General features: G+C 36.0%; 2 protein-coding genes across 5 annotated transcripts in view; one reads left to right on the top strand and one right to left on the bottom strand.

The window, feature by feature from the left end:
• LOC107707129 (BRCA1-A complex subunit RAP80-like) overlaps positions 1-8520 on the bottom strand; it is an 18553-nt gene extending 10033 nt beyond the window's left edge. Inside the window, exons 1-10 of one of the 3 annotated variants that reach the window (XM_016511035.1) lie at positions 8442-8520; positions 7309-7420; positions 6809-6884; positions 6582-6706; positions 5833-6084; positions 3415-3927; positions 2661-2727; positions 1929-2008; positions 1064-1447; positions 594-842 (exon numbers count right to left, since the gene is read on the bottom strand). In XM_016511035.1, coding sequence (XP_016366521.1) covers positions 594-842; positions 1064-1447; positions 1929-2008; positions 2661-2727; positions 3415-3927; positions 5833-6084; positions 6582-6706; positions 6809-6884; positions 7309-7419 — 1857 coding nt within the window. In that variant the 5' untranslated portion in view covers position 7420; positions 8442-8520. Of the gene's footprint in view, positions 1-593; positions 843-1063; positions 1448-1928; positions 2009-2660; positions 2728-3414; positions 3928-5832; positions 6085-6581; positions 6707-6808; positions 6885-7308; positions 7874-8441 lie in introns of those variants that run through there. The other 2 variants (XM_016511037.1, XM_016511036.1) reach the window with 2 other exon arrangements.
• A 45-nt stretch (positions 8521-8565) lies between these two features.
• Positions 8566-14858, top strand: LOC107707130 (zinc finger protein 346-like). Of its 2 annotated transcripts, XM_016511038.1 has the most exons (7): positions 8566-8720; positions 9084-9187; positions 10543-10632; positions 10732-10879; positions 11347-11562; positions 12926-13025; positions 13115-14858. In XM_016511038.1, the coding sequence occupies exons 1-7, from the start codon at positions 8576-8578 to the stop codon at positions 13248-13250; spliced, it is 939 nt and encodes a 312-aa protein (XP_016366524.1). In that variant the 5' UTR covers positions 8566-8575; the 3' UTR covers positions 13251-14858. The 2 variants fall into 2 exon arrangements, with proteins under 2 accessions (XP_016366524.1, XP_016366525.1); XM_016511039.1 differs by lacking the exon at positions 13115-14858 and having other exon boundaries at positions 11341-11562; positions 12926-13029.
• Positions 14859-15246: the final 388 nt, after the last annotated feature.

Here is a 15246-nt window from a genome sequence, read left to right on the forward strand (position 1 = left end):
TATATATATATATATATATATATATATACATACATATATATTCCTATGAAATATGATTCTTATAAAAATTGTTACTCTCATTAACACCCTTTTTTATGTACAGATACAATGTATAGAAAAGTAATAATTAATGTGGCCATGTTTAAACATTTTGAATAAAGTCAAATAGTATATCAGATAATTCTGTAATATCTTTCATAACTTAAGTTGATAATCATCTTTGTACAAAATGTTTTGCATTGAACATAAAAATTGATTGATGAATTAAAAAAATAAATAAATAAATAAATAAATAAAAATTGGTTTTGCCTATAGTGTCTCTGTACAGAGGACATATAATATAAATAAAATATCTTTCAAAACAAAAAAAAAAACCCATTTGTTTCTTTTGCTCCGAACAATGCAATGACAACAATGTAAAGCCATTATGACAAAAAATAAATAAATAAATAAAAAAAACTTTTTTCCTGGGTCTCAGGAGGATAAAGCTACTCGGAGCCATGAATTCAAGCAGACATGCTGAAATTCTGATTACATCTTAACAACCAACCTAATGACAGAGATTAGAGTGAACTCAAGAAAAGTATACTAACCACTTGTTCATCTTTTGTCTCTGGAGAAGACAACACTACATATGTTTCACACTGTCTGCCCTCAGCATCCTCTTGTGACCCCACCACAGACTCCTCCTTGGCTTCTTCCCTCTCTTCTTCTACTTCTATTCTGTTATTTTCTTTCTCTCCCTCTTCTTCATTCTCCTCCTCATCCTCTGACAACTGAGGAGCTCTGTGGCGCTTCCATCTCCTTGCACCAAATGGCCTTTCTGATGAGCCAGGAAACACCTGAAGAAAAAAAAAAAATCATTTGGCAATCTACATTATTAAAATATTCTATAAAAAAGATAGTTACAGTGGTTTTGGCAGCCATAAAACAATTGTAAATATATCACATAATTAATCTTAATCTTCAGGAGGAAAACAGGTAAGTTTCAGTTCCTGCGCCCCTGAATATAACTGTTGTAAATTGACGTTTTGACTGAATGAATGCAGCTGATGTCACTCACTGGCTGTCCCCAGTCTGCTTTGCGTAGCAGCTCTCGCTGGGCCTCCTTCAGGCTCTTCTCGTACACCTCCATTTGACACAAGATCACACGCGTGTACTCGTCCGGGTTTTGCCCCATGGGGCAGAAAGGCACACCCCAGTAGTAAGAAATAGTGCATTCTCCTTTTTCCACTGAAGTATGTGGAGGTTTACAGTCGGAGGGTTTGAATTCCACACCTTTGAATGCTCTCGAGCCCTCCTCCAGGACAGACCGGGACATCTGTGTGTCTTGTGTAGAAGGATTGGGTGTGAAGATAGCTGGAGAGATGCAGGACTGGGTTGGGGAAAGCTCAGTCTTGATTGGCTGAAAAATGTTCTTGTGCAAGACTGGGCTGGGGGAAAGAACCTGGAAAAGACAACATTTTCCAATTAAGAACCACATTCTGTTTACATGTTCTATAGCTATTAGAATATTCCTGTATACATGTAACAAGCATATTCCCATTAAACTATGACATTCACATACTTTTTTGTATCTGTTTGTATCTAATATCACAAAAAAATCTTTTTTGTTTGTACATACACATATATGAATTAATGTATATTTTATTGTTGCAATCCTAACACAAAATTCTGTATAGAGGCAAATGCCAGATGTTATATACGAATTTCTAGAAACCATAACATTATCTGGTTACCAACTATCTGGTTTTGGCAATAAAGGGCTTACATGAGGCTAACATAGTTTGAATATGACCAAATATTGATCAATATCAGAATATTCTTGTGCATGTTAATGTCTAATACCCCTCTGTTCAAATGACAGGATATTAAACATGTGGTTATTTTTAATATACAAACTACTAACTATAAAGTACAGTACCTACCTCTTCGCTGCCATCATCTTCATCTGTTAAATGCAAGACCATGTGACTAGCAAATTCATTCCAAGTGTTTGGAGCAGTTTCTGCAGTTTAAAACATGATGAAATGATTAGAGTTAACCCAAACATTCTGTACAAAATCACATATATTACTACCATACACTACCGTTCAAACGTTTTTTTTTTATTATTATTTGAAGCACAGAACTTTTGTAATCTATCTTTACTGTCACTTTTGATCAATTTATTTGCATCCTTGCTAAACAAAATTATGTATTTCTAAAAAAATAATAATGGCCTGGCTAAATTCAAATTTGTATGGAACCATCGCACAGAGAACCCAATAACTTGAAAGGCCCTGTCGGCAGGAACCAAACTCACTCTGTGTGGTACCAAATACTGCAAAACACTGCTCAGTCTTGCAGCAACAGTGGGTCAACCACACTGTAGTAAAGTAACTGCTTTTCTGTTGCCAGAACTCAAACTCAAATTGCCTCGACTCTTTACTAAACACTAAAGTATTTAGTTTGACACGACTATATAGCCTTAAAGTACATGCGCATCCTCATACCACTTGGAAATGAAGTGTGCAAGATAATGTCTATTTGTGCAGCATCAGACAAAGATGATCATTTGAAAACTACAAACTCTTGGTTCTAGGCCATATGGCTCTGAGTAAACAGTGCAAACTTTGCCAGTATGGCCACAGTGTAGAGTAGTGCAAGAAATGGCATACCATTGTCAGATTTTACATTCTCATTCCGAGTGGTCTGATCCTTCACTTGCTTTAGGTTAGGGGTTTTCTGTTAAAATGATCACACAAAGTTAGAACACAAATAGAGTTGAAAATGTCAGTCAGGGGTGCTCAATCTCATCTCTGGAGATCCAGGCCAAATCCCAATTTGCATACTATGCAGCCTATACAGTATGTGAGAAAATGGGCAACATAGTATGCCAAACATTTACAGATGCTATACTATTTCTGCTGATTTTTACCTTTAAGGAGCAGGACTATGCAACGTTAAGTAAATGTCATTTTTAAAAATGATTTAAACAGAGGATTAATCCAATCAAAACTTAACCAGGTAAAGCTAGTCTTCTATAAATACAAGTGACTTAGAGTAAAGTTACTACCACATACTACCATTCAAATGTTAAGGGGTAAGATCTTTTTGAACGCTTTTGAAATGAAGTCTTGTGGCAAGTTTGGCAAGCTCACCAAGGCTGTATTCATTCGATCAAAAATGCAGTAAAACAGTAATATTCTGAAATGTTTACAACTTAATATAAAAGTTCAAGATAGTAAAAAATAACAGCATTTATTTTGAATAAAAGTGTTTTGCAACATTATAAAAGTCTTTACTCTTTTGAATAAAAAAATAAATAAATATACCCCCAAACTTTTGAACAGTAGTGTAACTGCTAAACCTGTCATTTTAATTAACAGTAGTGTAACTGCTAAACCTGTCATTTTAAGATGTCCTACTTACACTTGCTACAGTGACATCTTCATTGCTGGTTTTAGGCACACATTTGGGGCTTGACAGCTTGGATCTTGTAGAAGGTGAAAGGCACGTATCTGGATCTGTGCTTAAACCTTGGCTTACTTGTGTTGGTAAATGAGTATCTTCATCAGATATTTGAGTATCGTCTTCACTTGAATTAGTATTTTTACGACTGTCTTTGTCCTCTGGCAAATAAATTTTTCGTTTTAAGTCTTTCTGAGTGAAGACTGGGCATTTGGATAAGGGTGAATCTTCCTGCTTTGGGGACGGAGATCTATCAGCGCAAATGGAAGCGGCAGCGCTGTCTTGCATGTTAAAATTTGAGTCAATGCTTGCCGGGATGAGGTCCTGACTCAGTTTCTCTACACATACTACAGGCTGGCGAATGAAGCAGCCATGCCTGGTGAAGACAGGGGATGTCTGGGACTGGGACTCTGAGACAGATCTGAAGAGCTCAGGAGTGTTGCTGATGACTGTCTGTTTATCTGAGGTCGTGTCCTAGGAAGATGCATGACCATAAGGGAAACAAAGGGGAAAGGTTAATACTTTTGTAATTAATCCTGTAAAGCCTGACCAAAAAATGTCCATGTTCAATTTTCTTTTTCGTTTTGTCTGGACATTTACTTAGCCATAACACTGTTAACTTTAGAGGATTTGTTGTGGAGAGAACTAAGCGAACTATAATAAACTATAGCTGTGTTTATAATGTTTGTAAACATTTTGCTTTATTTACCAGTATTTTAGCCTACATTCTGAATGTAATAATAAACTGAGACATGCGAAATTAGCTCTTTTCCTCTCAAAACGCAATTTTATACGAGTTGCTTTTTTTTTTTAACCATGCAGCAAACATTTTTAAATACTTTAATTTCTTTAAAACATTGACAGTTTTTCCTTTCTTTTAATACATTTGGCCAAAATTTTGTTAGAAAAGATTATGCTGTATTGGCTGACTAGACGCAAGATACCAGACTAAGACTCTCTTCTCTCGCTCTTTTCTTTTTTTTGTGTAAAGAAAACGCTGTACTTATTATTATTATAACCATAATAATAACATTATTAGATGGTATTTTTTCTACATTTTTACTCAAGAGGTTTCGGAATGGTAATAATACAGAAGGAATGCATTAAAGGCAGAGTAAGTGATTTCTGGTAGCCAATGTTGATATTTGAAATCACCAAAACAAACACGCCCCTAGCCCAAAAGGGTCTTGCCCCTATTTTGATAGCTCCGCCCCACATATACGTACGCAACCCAGGCAACGATTAGTTCTGTGAAACAAAGCAAAACCAATGTTACACCATGTCTACGGACGTGAGCGGCGCGGCACAACAAATCCCCGACAGAAAACTGCTGCCAGGTTCTATTTATGACGTGCTGACACAAATTTCAAATGGTTTTCAACGGTCATTTGATCGCGTCCAGTGTAGGCAGACTTTAGCTGTTGTAGACACACGTTGTTACTCACCTATTGAGAAGAAACAAAGCAACCTCGGCGTCCGATCGCAGGCCTCCGCTCCTTGAGTTCTCTCCAGCGCTGGAAAGCTGATCCGATATTTACACGGGTCCTACTTCTTGCCTTATCGTTCCGCAGACGTTTTCCTCTTTTGTTTTTTATCCGCCATCTCTATCTTTCTGTCGCTCGGCTCCGCTAATGTCCGTCCCATGCACTGAAAGCTCTCTCCTCCACATCACAAGTAGACACGCCCCTTATTGCTGATTGGCTACAAGTTTGTTTTGCTATTCGGCCCGAATCAGTTTTCTAAAGTGTTTTTGAAAAATCACTTACTCTGCCTTTAACATAAATGTTCAAATACTGATCTGCTTGGAGTGAACCGACTGAATTTTTTTTTTTTTTTTCATTTTTATGCCCTAGGCAAAACATTGCAACATTGCATCATGTAATGCAATAAATTACAATAATTACTGAGAGATGTACAAATCCTCAAAAGCGTGATGTATCATATTTAATTTGTTTTACTTTATATGATTTTTCTAAAACATTATATATGGATAATCCAGTAAACCCAAGTTGCTTCAGTCCAGTAACTGTGTATCTTAAAATAGTAATAATATTACTAACAATATAAGATTTACTCTTAAATTTACTTTATAAACATCAGTAAAGATTTCACAGCAAAAAAAGACATGTGTACCACAACCTGATGGGGACAGTTTTAGAATTATAATTATAATAAAGGGTCTAATAAAAATTTTACTCTTAATCAGACAACAGGGGGCATATAGAAGATTGTGTACAACAACAGATCAACCAAGTTTTGATAATATTGATAATTTAGAAGCCTTAGAAATGTGTATATCAAATATGATAAGGTTTTATACGGTTTAGATGAAAACAATAATTTGATAATAAAATGTGAAGCCCTTTCTTAACAACTAACCTGAGTGTTAGCAGGAGGACTGGAGACCTGAGCTGGGGAACTCCTCATTGAAAGATGTGAGGAGGTCGTCTGTGATAGATCAGGCATTTCTGGCAGCGGACTAGTCGTTTCATTCTCACTGTGTGTCTGATCTCGGCTGGAGAATGACAGTTTTTGTCTCAAGTGTGATATCGCATTTGTTACATTCTGCTGTGGATGATCTGTAGAGCTGGCTGCTTCATCTTGATCCTCCAAAGCTTTTACAGTGCTTTCCTGCAGAAATACAAGCAGCATTTTTTGATTAATACCATCCTGCTCTTTGATTGGTCAAACTTATAAAAGAGACTTGTAAAATTTAAGGCTGGAATACACCACACAAGTTTTGCCCAATTTTTTGCAGTCTAGACAAGCCAATGCTACTTGATGAAAGTCAGAGCCAGTCTGAAGATTTTGGGCTGTCGGAGTTGACAGATTTCACTGAAAATCACGTAGTGTATAATGGGCACAGACTCATGTTTGATATTTTGATTTTATTTCATTTCTAATGCATCTCGTGGCAAAGATGCACACGTTTCTGTGTGAGTTTGTTGTTTTCAAGTCGTTCTGAAGAGTCTGGTAATGTGTGATCCTCAGTTGTTTAGTGTATGACGCTCAGTTTTTTCAATTTACAAATTACAAAAGTGAACAATGCCTAGTGTTTTAAAATCTGTTCCCATTTTAAACGTCATATAGTGTATTACAGCCTTTATGAGAATAAATGTTTCACCAACATTAAGACTTTCCTCTATGGCTTTTTGTATGTCGTTGTCTTCCAGCTCTTGTCTCTGGGCAGCACTGTTTGCTTCCTGAGCGCTCAGTCTCATGGCCAGGTCCAGCATCTCTTCTTCTGTCATCTCTGAAATCACAAGTAGAACAGCACAAACAGGTCTGAATGAAAAGCACACCTAAGTTTTCAGGCACAATTAATGATTTGTCGTTAAATTCTGAGTTTCGGTACTTTGTAGATGAGACTGATTCTCCCTTTGTTTCCACCGGGCTGTCCGAGTGGACCGTTTAAATGAGCAATCTTCCTCCTGAGGATAAAAAGGTCAAATATAAAGTTTGTTTATTATTTCATTTTTTTAATTAACCATTATAATTTACCATAAAATTATTATTTTTTCTTTATTAAATTACTCTCACAGAAACACTGGCTCAACCAGTGGCTTGAGTTTGGGGCAAAATTATCTGTTTGGCAAACCAATGGAAGACGGGGAATTTTTGGAAAATCTTTTTTTTTCACAATTCTATTTGGTGACGTTACTGGAACAGAAATTAGCACAACATACCAAATACTGAATATCTGGTACTAACTGTGATTTTTTTTTAGAGAATTATTACCATGGTAATTCTTTAGGAAAGTTGTTGCTATCCCATTTATACAACTCTTAAACCACACAGAAACCTTTAAACGAAGCCAAACACACAGTATGTGGTTGCCTACTGCATACACAGTACCTCTTCATGTTCAGAATCAGATATGACCAGGGTCTCTTCATCATTGTGCTCCACTCTGCTGACTTTCGCTCTTCTTCCGCCTTCATCCGCTGCGCGCTTCCGGCGTGGCATGCTGCGACCTCAACAACATTAATTCTCTCTCTATGTACACCTTTAGACACACTCTCTGAGACTCTTCCTCAGCTAACTGCTCATAAACTTTTACTGAACGCGTTCAATGTTCATAATCATATTCGATAATACGACGTTAGCTCGTTCTATCAAAGGCTCGAAAAACAAGGATTTCGATTCCAAGATATTTTCACAAGCGGTTGTCGTCACGTGACATGAGGGACAAGGAAAGACGTTACGTCACAACCGACAGCGCGCGATTTGATGGGAAGTTCGAGTCATTTCCGCGAATCGGTTTGCTTCAAAGAACTGGTTCAAAAGCGATTCAATGATTCTTTTACGTCATTACATCATTTTTATTTACAACATTTATTAGTTTTTTTAAGACAACGTTAAATCCAAATAAGGATGCGATATTATTAACTACATAACAATAAATTACATTAAAATTAAATTGCATGACAAACATATTACATTCATTTAACAGAAACACCATAGGGTTTTAATAACAAAATAGGCTTTTAAAACTCCACAAAATTTAATGGATATAAAATCTATTAAGTCATATGGTCACATATTTTTAAATGAATCCATTAAGGATGTCCATTGTAACTTTAAGTGTACCAATTCAGTTTGAAGCCAAAATTCAGCTCATAAAACCCTTAATTTCGAAATATAAAAAAGTCATTTCGAAACTAAATTTAATTTGAACTCACAACAAAATTGCTGTTCAGTGAGTTATAAAACCCATTTCTGAAATTATTTTGTGAACCGGTTCACGGAAAGATTCGATTCCAGAAAACGATTAATTCACCAACCACGTTGCTTTTGTAATCACACCCAGGGGAGCGGTAAAAGATCTGAGGTGCAAATAATTACATATTCTTGTCAAATTTAGGGTCGTAAGCGAAATTTAGAGTGTGCATTTGTGCATTAATAACACATAAAACTGGTCAAATGCTAGAAAGTAATGAATCCTTTAGCAAAATAAACCAACTCGCATCGCAACAAGACATATTTACCCCGTATTGATTCTCTTAAGGATCCTTACGTCATCTGCATTGCTTAGTGGGTGCGTAGACGTGTATAGAAATCATTTTGTGAAGGATGCAGGATAAATGGTTCACATATTTGTTTGTAAATAGATTTTTAAAAAATGGTTACAGGAAATACGGCAGGTATGAAGAGACTTGTGCAGCGCATGTATCGTCTGCGCATGCGCGATCCGCCTCCTGCAAACATCATGGCGCAGCAAGAGCCGAATGGAGATTTTCCATATTTACCTTCAGGGGTGGCCGAGGGTAAGAGATCGGCGACATTCATTTAGAATAAATGGCGATACATTCGATGCATTATTTATAAGTAACACATGACATTTATTCCGAGAATGTACAGTGCCTGAGGGTGTAAAGCATGGTAGCATAGCTCAAGCTCCTCAGTGCTCTAAGGACTGCTTCTTTAGTGTCTACTAGAAAGAATAGTGTATCCAAGGTCGATGTAAGACATCGTCTGGTTTTTTTGCAACTAAGTGCAAAGAAAGTCTATTTTAGGTTTGATTTGAGCATTGCATACTTTGCCTCAAAGCTGTTTTGTATGCATATGTTTTATATAACAATGAAATGCCCCTTTGTAGTAACTGTTTCTGATGCTGACCTGTCTTTCAGTGAACCGAATGATAAAAGAGCACAGTGACTTGTTCTCTGATTCACAGTGTAAAGTGTGTAGCGCTGTCTTAATCTCAGAATCCCAGAAACTTGCACATTACCAGGTATGAATTCACACTCACATGGACAAAGTTGAAATGATCGCATCATTTACTTTGTTCCTCAGCTAAAACAGTACAAAACGTGGTTTTGAGGACTAAATACTGATCGCAAGCGTTTCAAGATGTTTTCACAATGGCATACTAGCATGCTACTCATACTATTTCTGTAGTATGCTCTGTATTTTATGTATGTATGCATGCTTCGAATACCCAGACTGCCTATTGAGTTTGAATAAGTCTGCAGTATACAACAGAGATCACAGTGCATGGTACTATCAGAGACAGAATATAGCAGAGAATCACAATGAATGAGAGAAATTTGTGTTCACTTCACAATATGACAGTTCTCCCACCTTACAAAATAAATAAATAATTATAAACAAATAATGATACCATTCATGACAGATTGAATTGCTTATTTGAATAATACTATTGAAATAAATAGAATTTCCCAAGATTGTTGCCCATTAAGCTGGCCTGCCTTAAAAGGGACAGTATTGGTTATTGTGGGTATTTGGGACAGTTCCAAAGTACCTTTAGGCAAGTCAGGCTGTATCCCACAATGAAGTAGGGATGTAACGGTATGAAAATTTCTTATCACGATTATAGTGACCAAAATTATCACGGTTATCAGTATTATCACGGTATTGTTAAAATGTGCTGGAGATGTTCAAAAAGTACTGACACATAAATCACTTCAAGTTTTATATTTAAAAATCAACAAACAACAAATAAAATGACTTTTTGTTTGCATAATCATTAAAACAATAATATTACCAATGTTCAAATATCTAATGTAAATGTTCAAATAAAGCTTTGAAAAAGTTTGTAGTGTGTAGAATCCACATAAGCTTGCTTTTCATCATCCCAGCTTTTCCACCCTGTTTTCACTCAAAACAAAACTACTCTGTGTGCTGTGCGCACGTGCGACTGTTACTGAAAACTGTGCTTTATGCTGGACAGTATTTATTTATCGCGAGTTGTTCAAATCGCGGTAATCTAATACGGTTTTAATGATAATTAAAAGATGAAACGGTAATACTAACCGTGGGGAATTTTATCATGATTTATCATCAAACCGCAATCGTTACATCCCTACAATGAAGTATGCTCAACGTGACTTTCCAGTTCTAGCATTTTGCTACGTCACCCATGATTTTTAACATCTCCTGCTCACTATTTGATCAGATTGTCAAAATGCAAGACATTTTTACCCAAACGTGGATGAAACATGCTGCATGTATTTCCAGCATGATAACTGACTATTACTTGGTAAATAAAGCTTGGAAAATGTTTCATGACAGTTATCCCATGTCAAATTAATATATTCTTAATGTTAATTATTTTGTCTCTTGTAGAGCAAAAAACATGCGAGCAAAGTACGCCGGTACATGAGCATTCATGGTAATGAGGAGCCCATCGCAAAACGGTTCAAGCCTGCAGGTGATGTAAGTCAGATGAATGGCCAGATGTGATGGAGACTTCTTGAATATCGGATCACAGATGTGTTTGTGTCCTGCATTAATGGCTAGTGTTATGTTTTGCAGATAAGTAATGTCGAGGAAGGGGACAAATACAAAGCCTGCAATGTGTGCAACATGACATTCTCTTCCCCGGTAGTGGCACAGTCACATTACCAGGGCAAAGTTCACTCCAAGAACCTTCGCTTGAAGACCTTCGGTCAGCAGACTCCTGGTAAAAAGACTTGATTATCATGATATTTAGTTCTTAAAATCCTGGAATTACCAGAATGAGATGTACACTTGTTTTTTTTTTTTACAAGTTGATGGTTCTTTTGTACGGGCTATTTTCGTAACGCATTATGCAGTATTCCTAGAAAAAAGTTATATTGTGTTCCACAATGCAATGCCTTTGACTTGACCTTCCATTTCCAGTGTGATGAATGAACTAATAGCAGTATCGATCATCATTTCTGATTCCTGATTTGTTTTAACAGCCAAAAGTTGAGACATTTTTATACAAACTAGGATAAAAAATGCAAAATGATCATAGTGCATACGCATTCCTTTATGTTTCACATACTAATTATTATTGGCAATATTCAGTATATAGTACAAAGCATGTTGATATTATATTATATTCCGAAGAAGCGTTAATCTCATCTGAAAAGCTGACCTACTGTGTTTTGGCTTATCTCCCAGCATTACCTCAGCCCAAAGCACAGGTGAAGAAGGATGAAGGGCTACCTGAAGGTGGGCAGGGGCCAGCAAATCGGGACCCCAACCGCTTCTGCTCCATCTGTCAATCTTCCTTCAACAATCCCCTCATGGCTCAGCAGCACTACAGTGGCAAGAAACATAAAAAACACCTGACTAAACAGAAGCTGATGGAGACCTATGGGCCGTCCTCTGCACCAGGTCAGAACATAGAAGGGGGTCTCACATCCCGTATGTAAAACTTGATGTGGAATTTAAGTGGGATTTACATCAGTAACACACAGCCAGAAGTTCCCCATTTATATAATAATTAATATAATATTTCATATTAGGGCTGTCAAATCAATTAATCACATCCAAAACAAAGGTGGGTGTTTACATAATATATCTATGTGTACTGTGTATATTTATATGTATATATAAGTACACACACATACATTAAAAAATGTTTATATGTATACTTTTTTATATATGATTTATATATAAATATAACATATGCTTTTTAGATATATACAAGTACGTAGGTGTGTGTATTTATATATACATATAAATATACACAGTACACACACACACACACATATATTATGTAGACACAAACCTTTGTTTTGGATGCGATTAAACACGATTAATCAATTTGACAGCCCTAATTCATATACAAATTATTAAACAAATCAAGTGCTTTAACAAAGGTATATGCTTCACAGTTCTGTGAACGTTCAGCTGCAATTGCGAACTTTCTTTGTAAGTGTATTATTCCAAAAAAATGCTTTTTGTTTGTTTTTAGAGTCGTCAAAATTAATTATGGTAATCGACTACAGTCAATTACAACTAACCTGGAATATTTCTATTTGCCTTAAAAAAAAAACTTTAATTTTAAATTATTTTAACCTTTTTTTTTTAAGTTAAATTTAACTATGTTTATATGCACCTCAAATTATGTTTAAGATCTATATTCGGGTTGCAGCTGTATTTAAAATACAATGTATTTATGCATACAGTAGGGATTTCTGCAATGCGGAAAATGCAGATGGAATCACAGAATCCAGTCATAAATATGGTACTTACAGTATATAATGCAGAATGCGATGGAATTTTGGGTGAATAAATCACAAGTAGGCTGTAGAGTGGATTAAAACATAATATGGACTAGTGTCTGTGTTTATTAAAGTACAAAAAGTGTTTAAACTGAAGTGGCTACAGCGATCTGTCATGCAAATATTAGACAGCGTTGAAACTATTTATTGTTAGAATTTTCAGAAAAAATGACATATATTGACATATTTGAAAGCTGAGACTTTTTCATACCAAAAGTAGCAAAAGCTTATTGCACATCATCAGAAAACAGACTTTAAAGATTGATCTTGGGATTTAAGAATCAATGTTGGTTCATCAAAGTGAAGATCTGTTAAAATCAATTAATCGGTATTGTCAACCTAGCCCTAGTTGATACACTTACTTGTAACACTTACTCCATTTTAACCTTGAAAATGAGGATTTGTGGTCACTTTGTTGTTTTTGTCAAACCAGTAAATGTTACTAAACTATTAAATGTAATTTTTATCAGCCTCCACACTGAAGGGCTACCCATGTACTGTGTGCAACATTGAGCTGAACTCCGTGGAGCAGTACCAGGCCCACATCACCGGTTCCAAACACAAGAACCAGTGAGTATCTCATGCTGCTTTTAACAGCCCTCTTGAAAAGATTTCCTCATCTTATTGGTCGAATAATAATGTATTCCTCCATTTAACAGTGTCAAACTCAAGAAGGGGCCAAATGCATTTGCCGGCCCCCCTGAGAACTACCAGCCCGATTTCCCGTTTCTACCCAACCAGGAAGGACCAGAGGACGCAGGGGACTGGGACAGCTTCAACGTGGGCTATGAGTGAGAAGACGCTGTCACTGTCCTCTGCTCATTTGTGACAAGCTTCCTCTGTTTAGGCACAGGTCAATGTGTGTCTGCACTGTGCATCTCCTAATGCCAGCTTTTCACCACACTACACCTCTTTCGGTCTATTCTTGACGCTCTCACACACGGTTGAGGGACCACAATAAACTCCCCTCCCCCCCCTCCAAAACTGAAGGCAAGGAGACAAAACTTAAGAGTGCAGCTTTTGTCCAGTGTTAGGATTGTTTATTAGTGTCATGTTACTTGTTTGTTTGGTTTACAAAAATTCATTTCCACAATCTCCACATACAGATGCAGGTCCTGAAGGTTGTTTCGGGAGATGTTTTGTCTAGTATATGTTTGATACTCTTACTTGTTGCTTATTATTTTAAACTGCTCAAGCTCCATATTTTAATTGAATGTCTGCGCAGTTCAAAGCTGTTGAATTTGATGGTGTGCAATGTTTGGAAAGTTTCTTTTTTGGGAGCTTAGAGTGCTTTATCTCTTAATTTCTGATTTTCTATGTCAATTTTGAGAAGAAAAAAAGAAAAATATGAATTTTTAAGCAATTTTAGTGATTTACTCTGTTCTAGGCTGGACAGTAGTTGTCTTTCATTTCTCATGGCTCTTTTTCCATTTCCATGTAAACATAAATCTTTAAGTAGGAATTATATTGTAATTTCATACGCTTACTAGAGATTTAAGTTAAATTGGTGCTTCAATTCTAACATCCAAATTGAACTTGTCCTAGTGATTAAAGCTGTCCAATCATAGGAAATTAGTGCCCAGATCATAAAGTTGATTTATTTATTTAGTTTATATTTAGGTACAAACACATAAGTTCATCTTGACAGCATAGATTCCTGCGGTATATTCTGGTGTAACACTTTTACAAAGTCAAACTAGTACTACAAGCTGATTAGTTATAACTGTACTTGTAAGTTGAAAGCCTATTAATGTGAAAACTCTAATTATAAAGCGAAAATGCAACAAGTTTTCGATGACTGTTGAGCATATGTGTAATGTATGGCTTGCATTGTTTATTTTTGCAGTGTACATTGCAGATTGTTCTTGATACAAGAAACTGATGCTAATGCTAAGATGTAAAGTCAGCAATAGTTCAATTAGTGTTTAGAACCACCATAATCAAGCTTCTGATTACAAATGATTGAGTTTAAGGGGCTGTTTATTAGGGGCATTTATTTAAGTTATTGTGAAAGACTGAAGCTCAACCATTAATCTTTGTGTGTTCTCAAACTGAAAGGGCCTAGATTTTTTCACTCTCCCAAGTCTATGTTAGATGTATGTTGGGAATGAATACAGACTCATCAAAACTGTAAGTGAACCCAATAGCAGTCAGCAGAAGAACTACTGTAAGTACAGTGTTGCTTAGTTTGGGAGCCTGAAATGTTATATTGACAAATGTTCTTGCAATGTTAAAGGCTTTTAAGCAGCACAACAGCAATTATGTGCTGGATTAAGACCTTCTAACTTGGTAGCATATATGTTTTTGTTGTCAATTTGCTTTTATTGGTCAAATTTCTTTTCAACAGACATTGTGAGCCTAAAGAGATGTACGTTACTTTTCATCCAGTAAAATGTTTTGAGAAAAAAAATAACAAAAAAAAAAACCTTAGTATTTCAGACTTGTTTAATGAAGTTATCTGCACTCACACAAATTGCTCTCATATCCACCTTATTTTTCAGTGCTGAAATAAGCTATTTATTAAGCATAATGCATTGGTTTTTTTTTTACAGCTAAAAATAAATAAAATGATAAACAAACAAAAAAACGAAGTGTCTGACACCGAAAGCCTTACACATTTCTGTTAGAATGACTGTGCCACTTCAAAATAAGATGGATACTTCAACAGGGCAGCTTTTATTCCACATTTCTTTTCAGTACACAAGTCCACATATATACAAGTTTACCGTTTTCCATCTACTTATTGAACTTTTCCAAATAAGCTGCCATAAGAAATGTTAGCTGCCTTGCT

The sequence above is a fragment of the Sinocyclocheilus rhinocerous genome, unplaced genomic scaffold (assembly GCF_001515625.1).
Source record: "Sinocyclocheilus rhinocerous isolate Xijiao unplaced genomic scaffold, SAMN03320098_v1.1 scaffold535, whole genome shotgun sequence".
In the NCBI taxonomy this organism is placed as follows: domain Eukaryota; kingdom Metazoa; phylum Chordata; class Actinopteri; order Cypriniformes; family Cyprinidae; genus Sinocyclocheilus; species Sinocyclocheilus rhinocerous.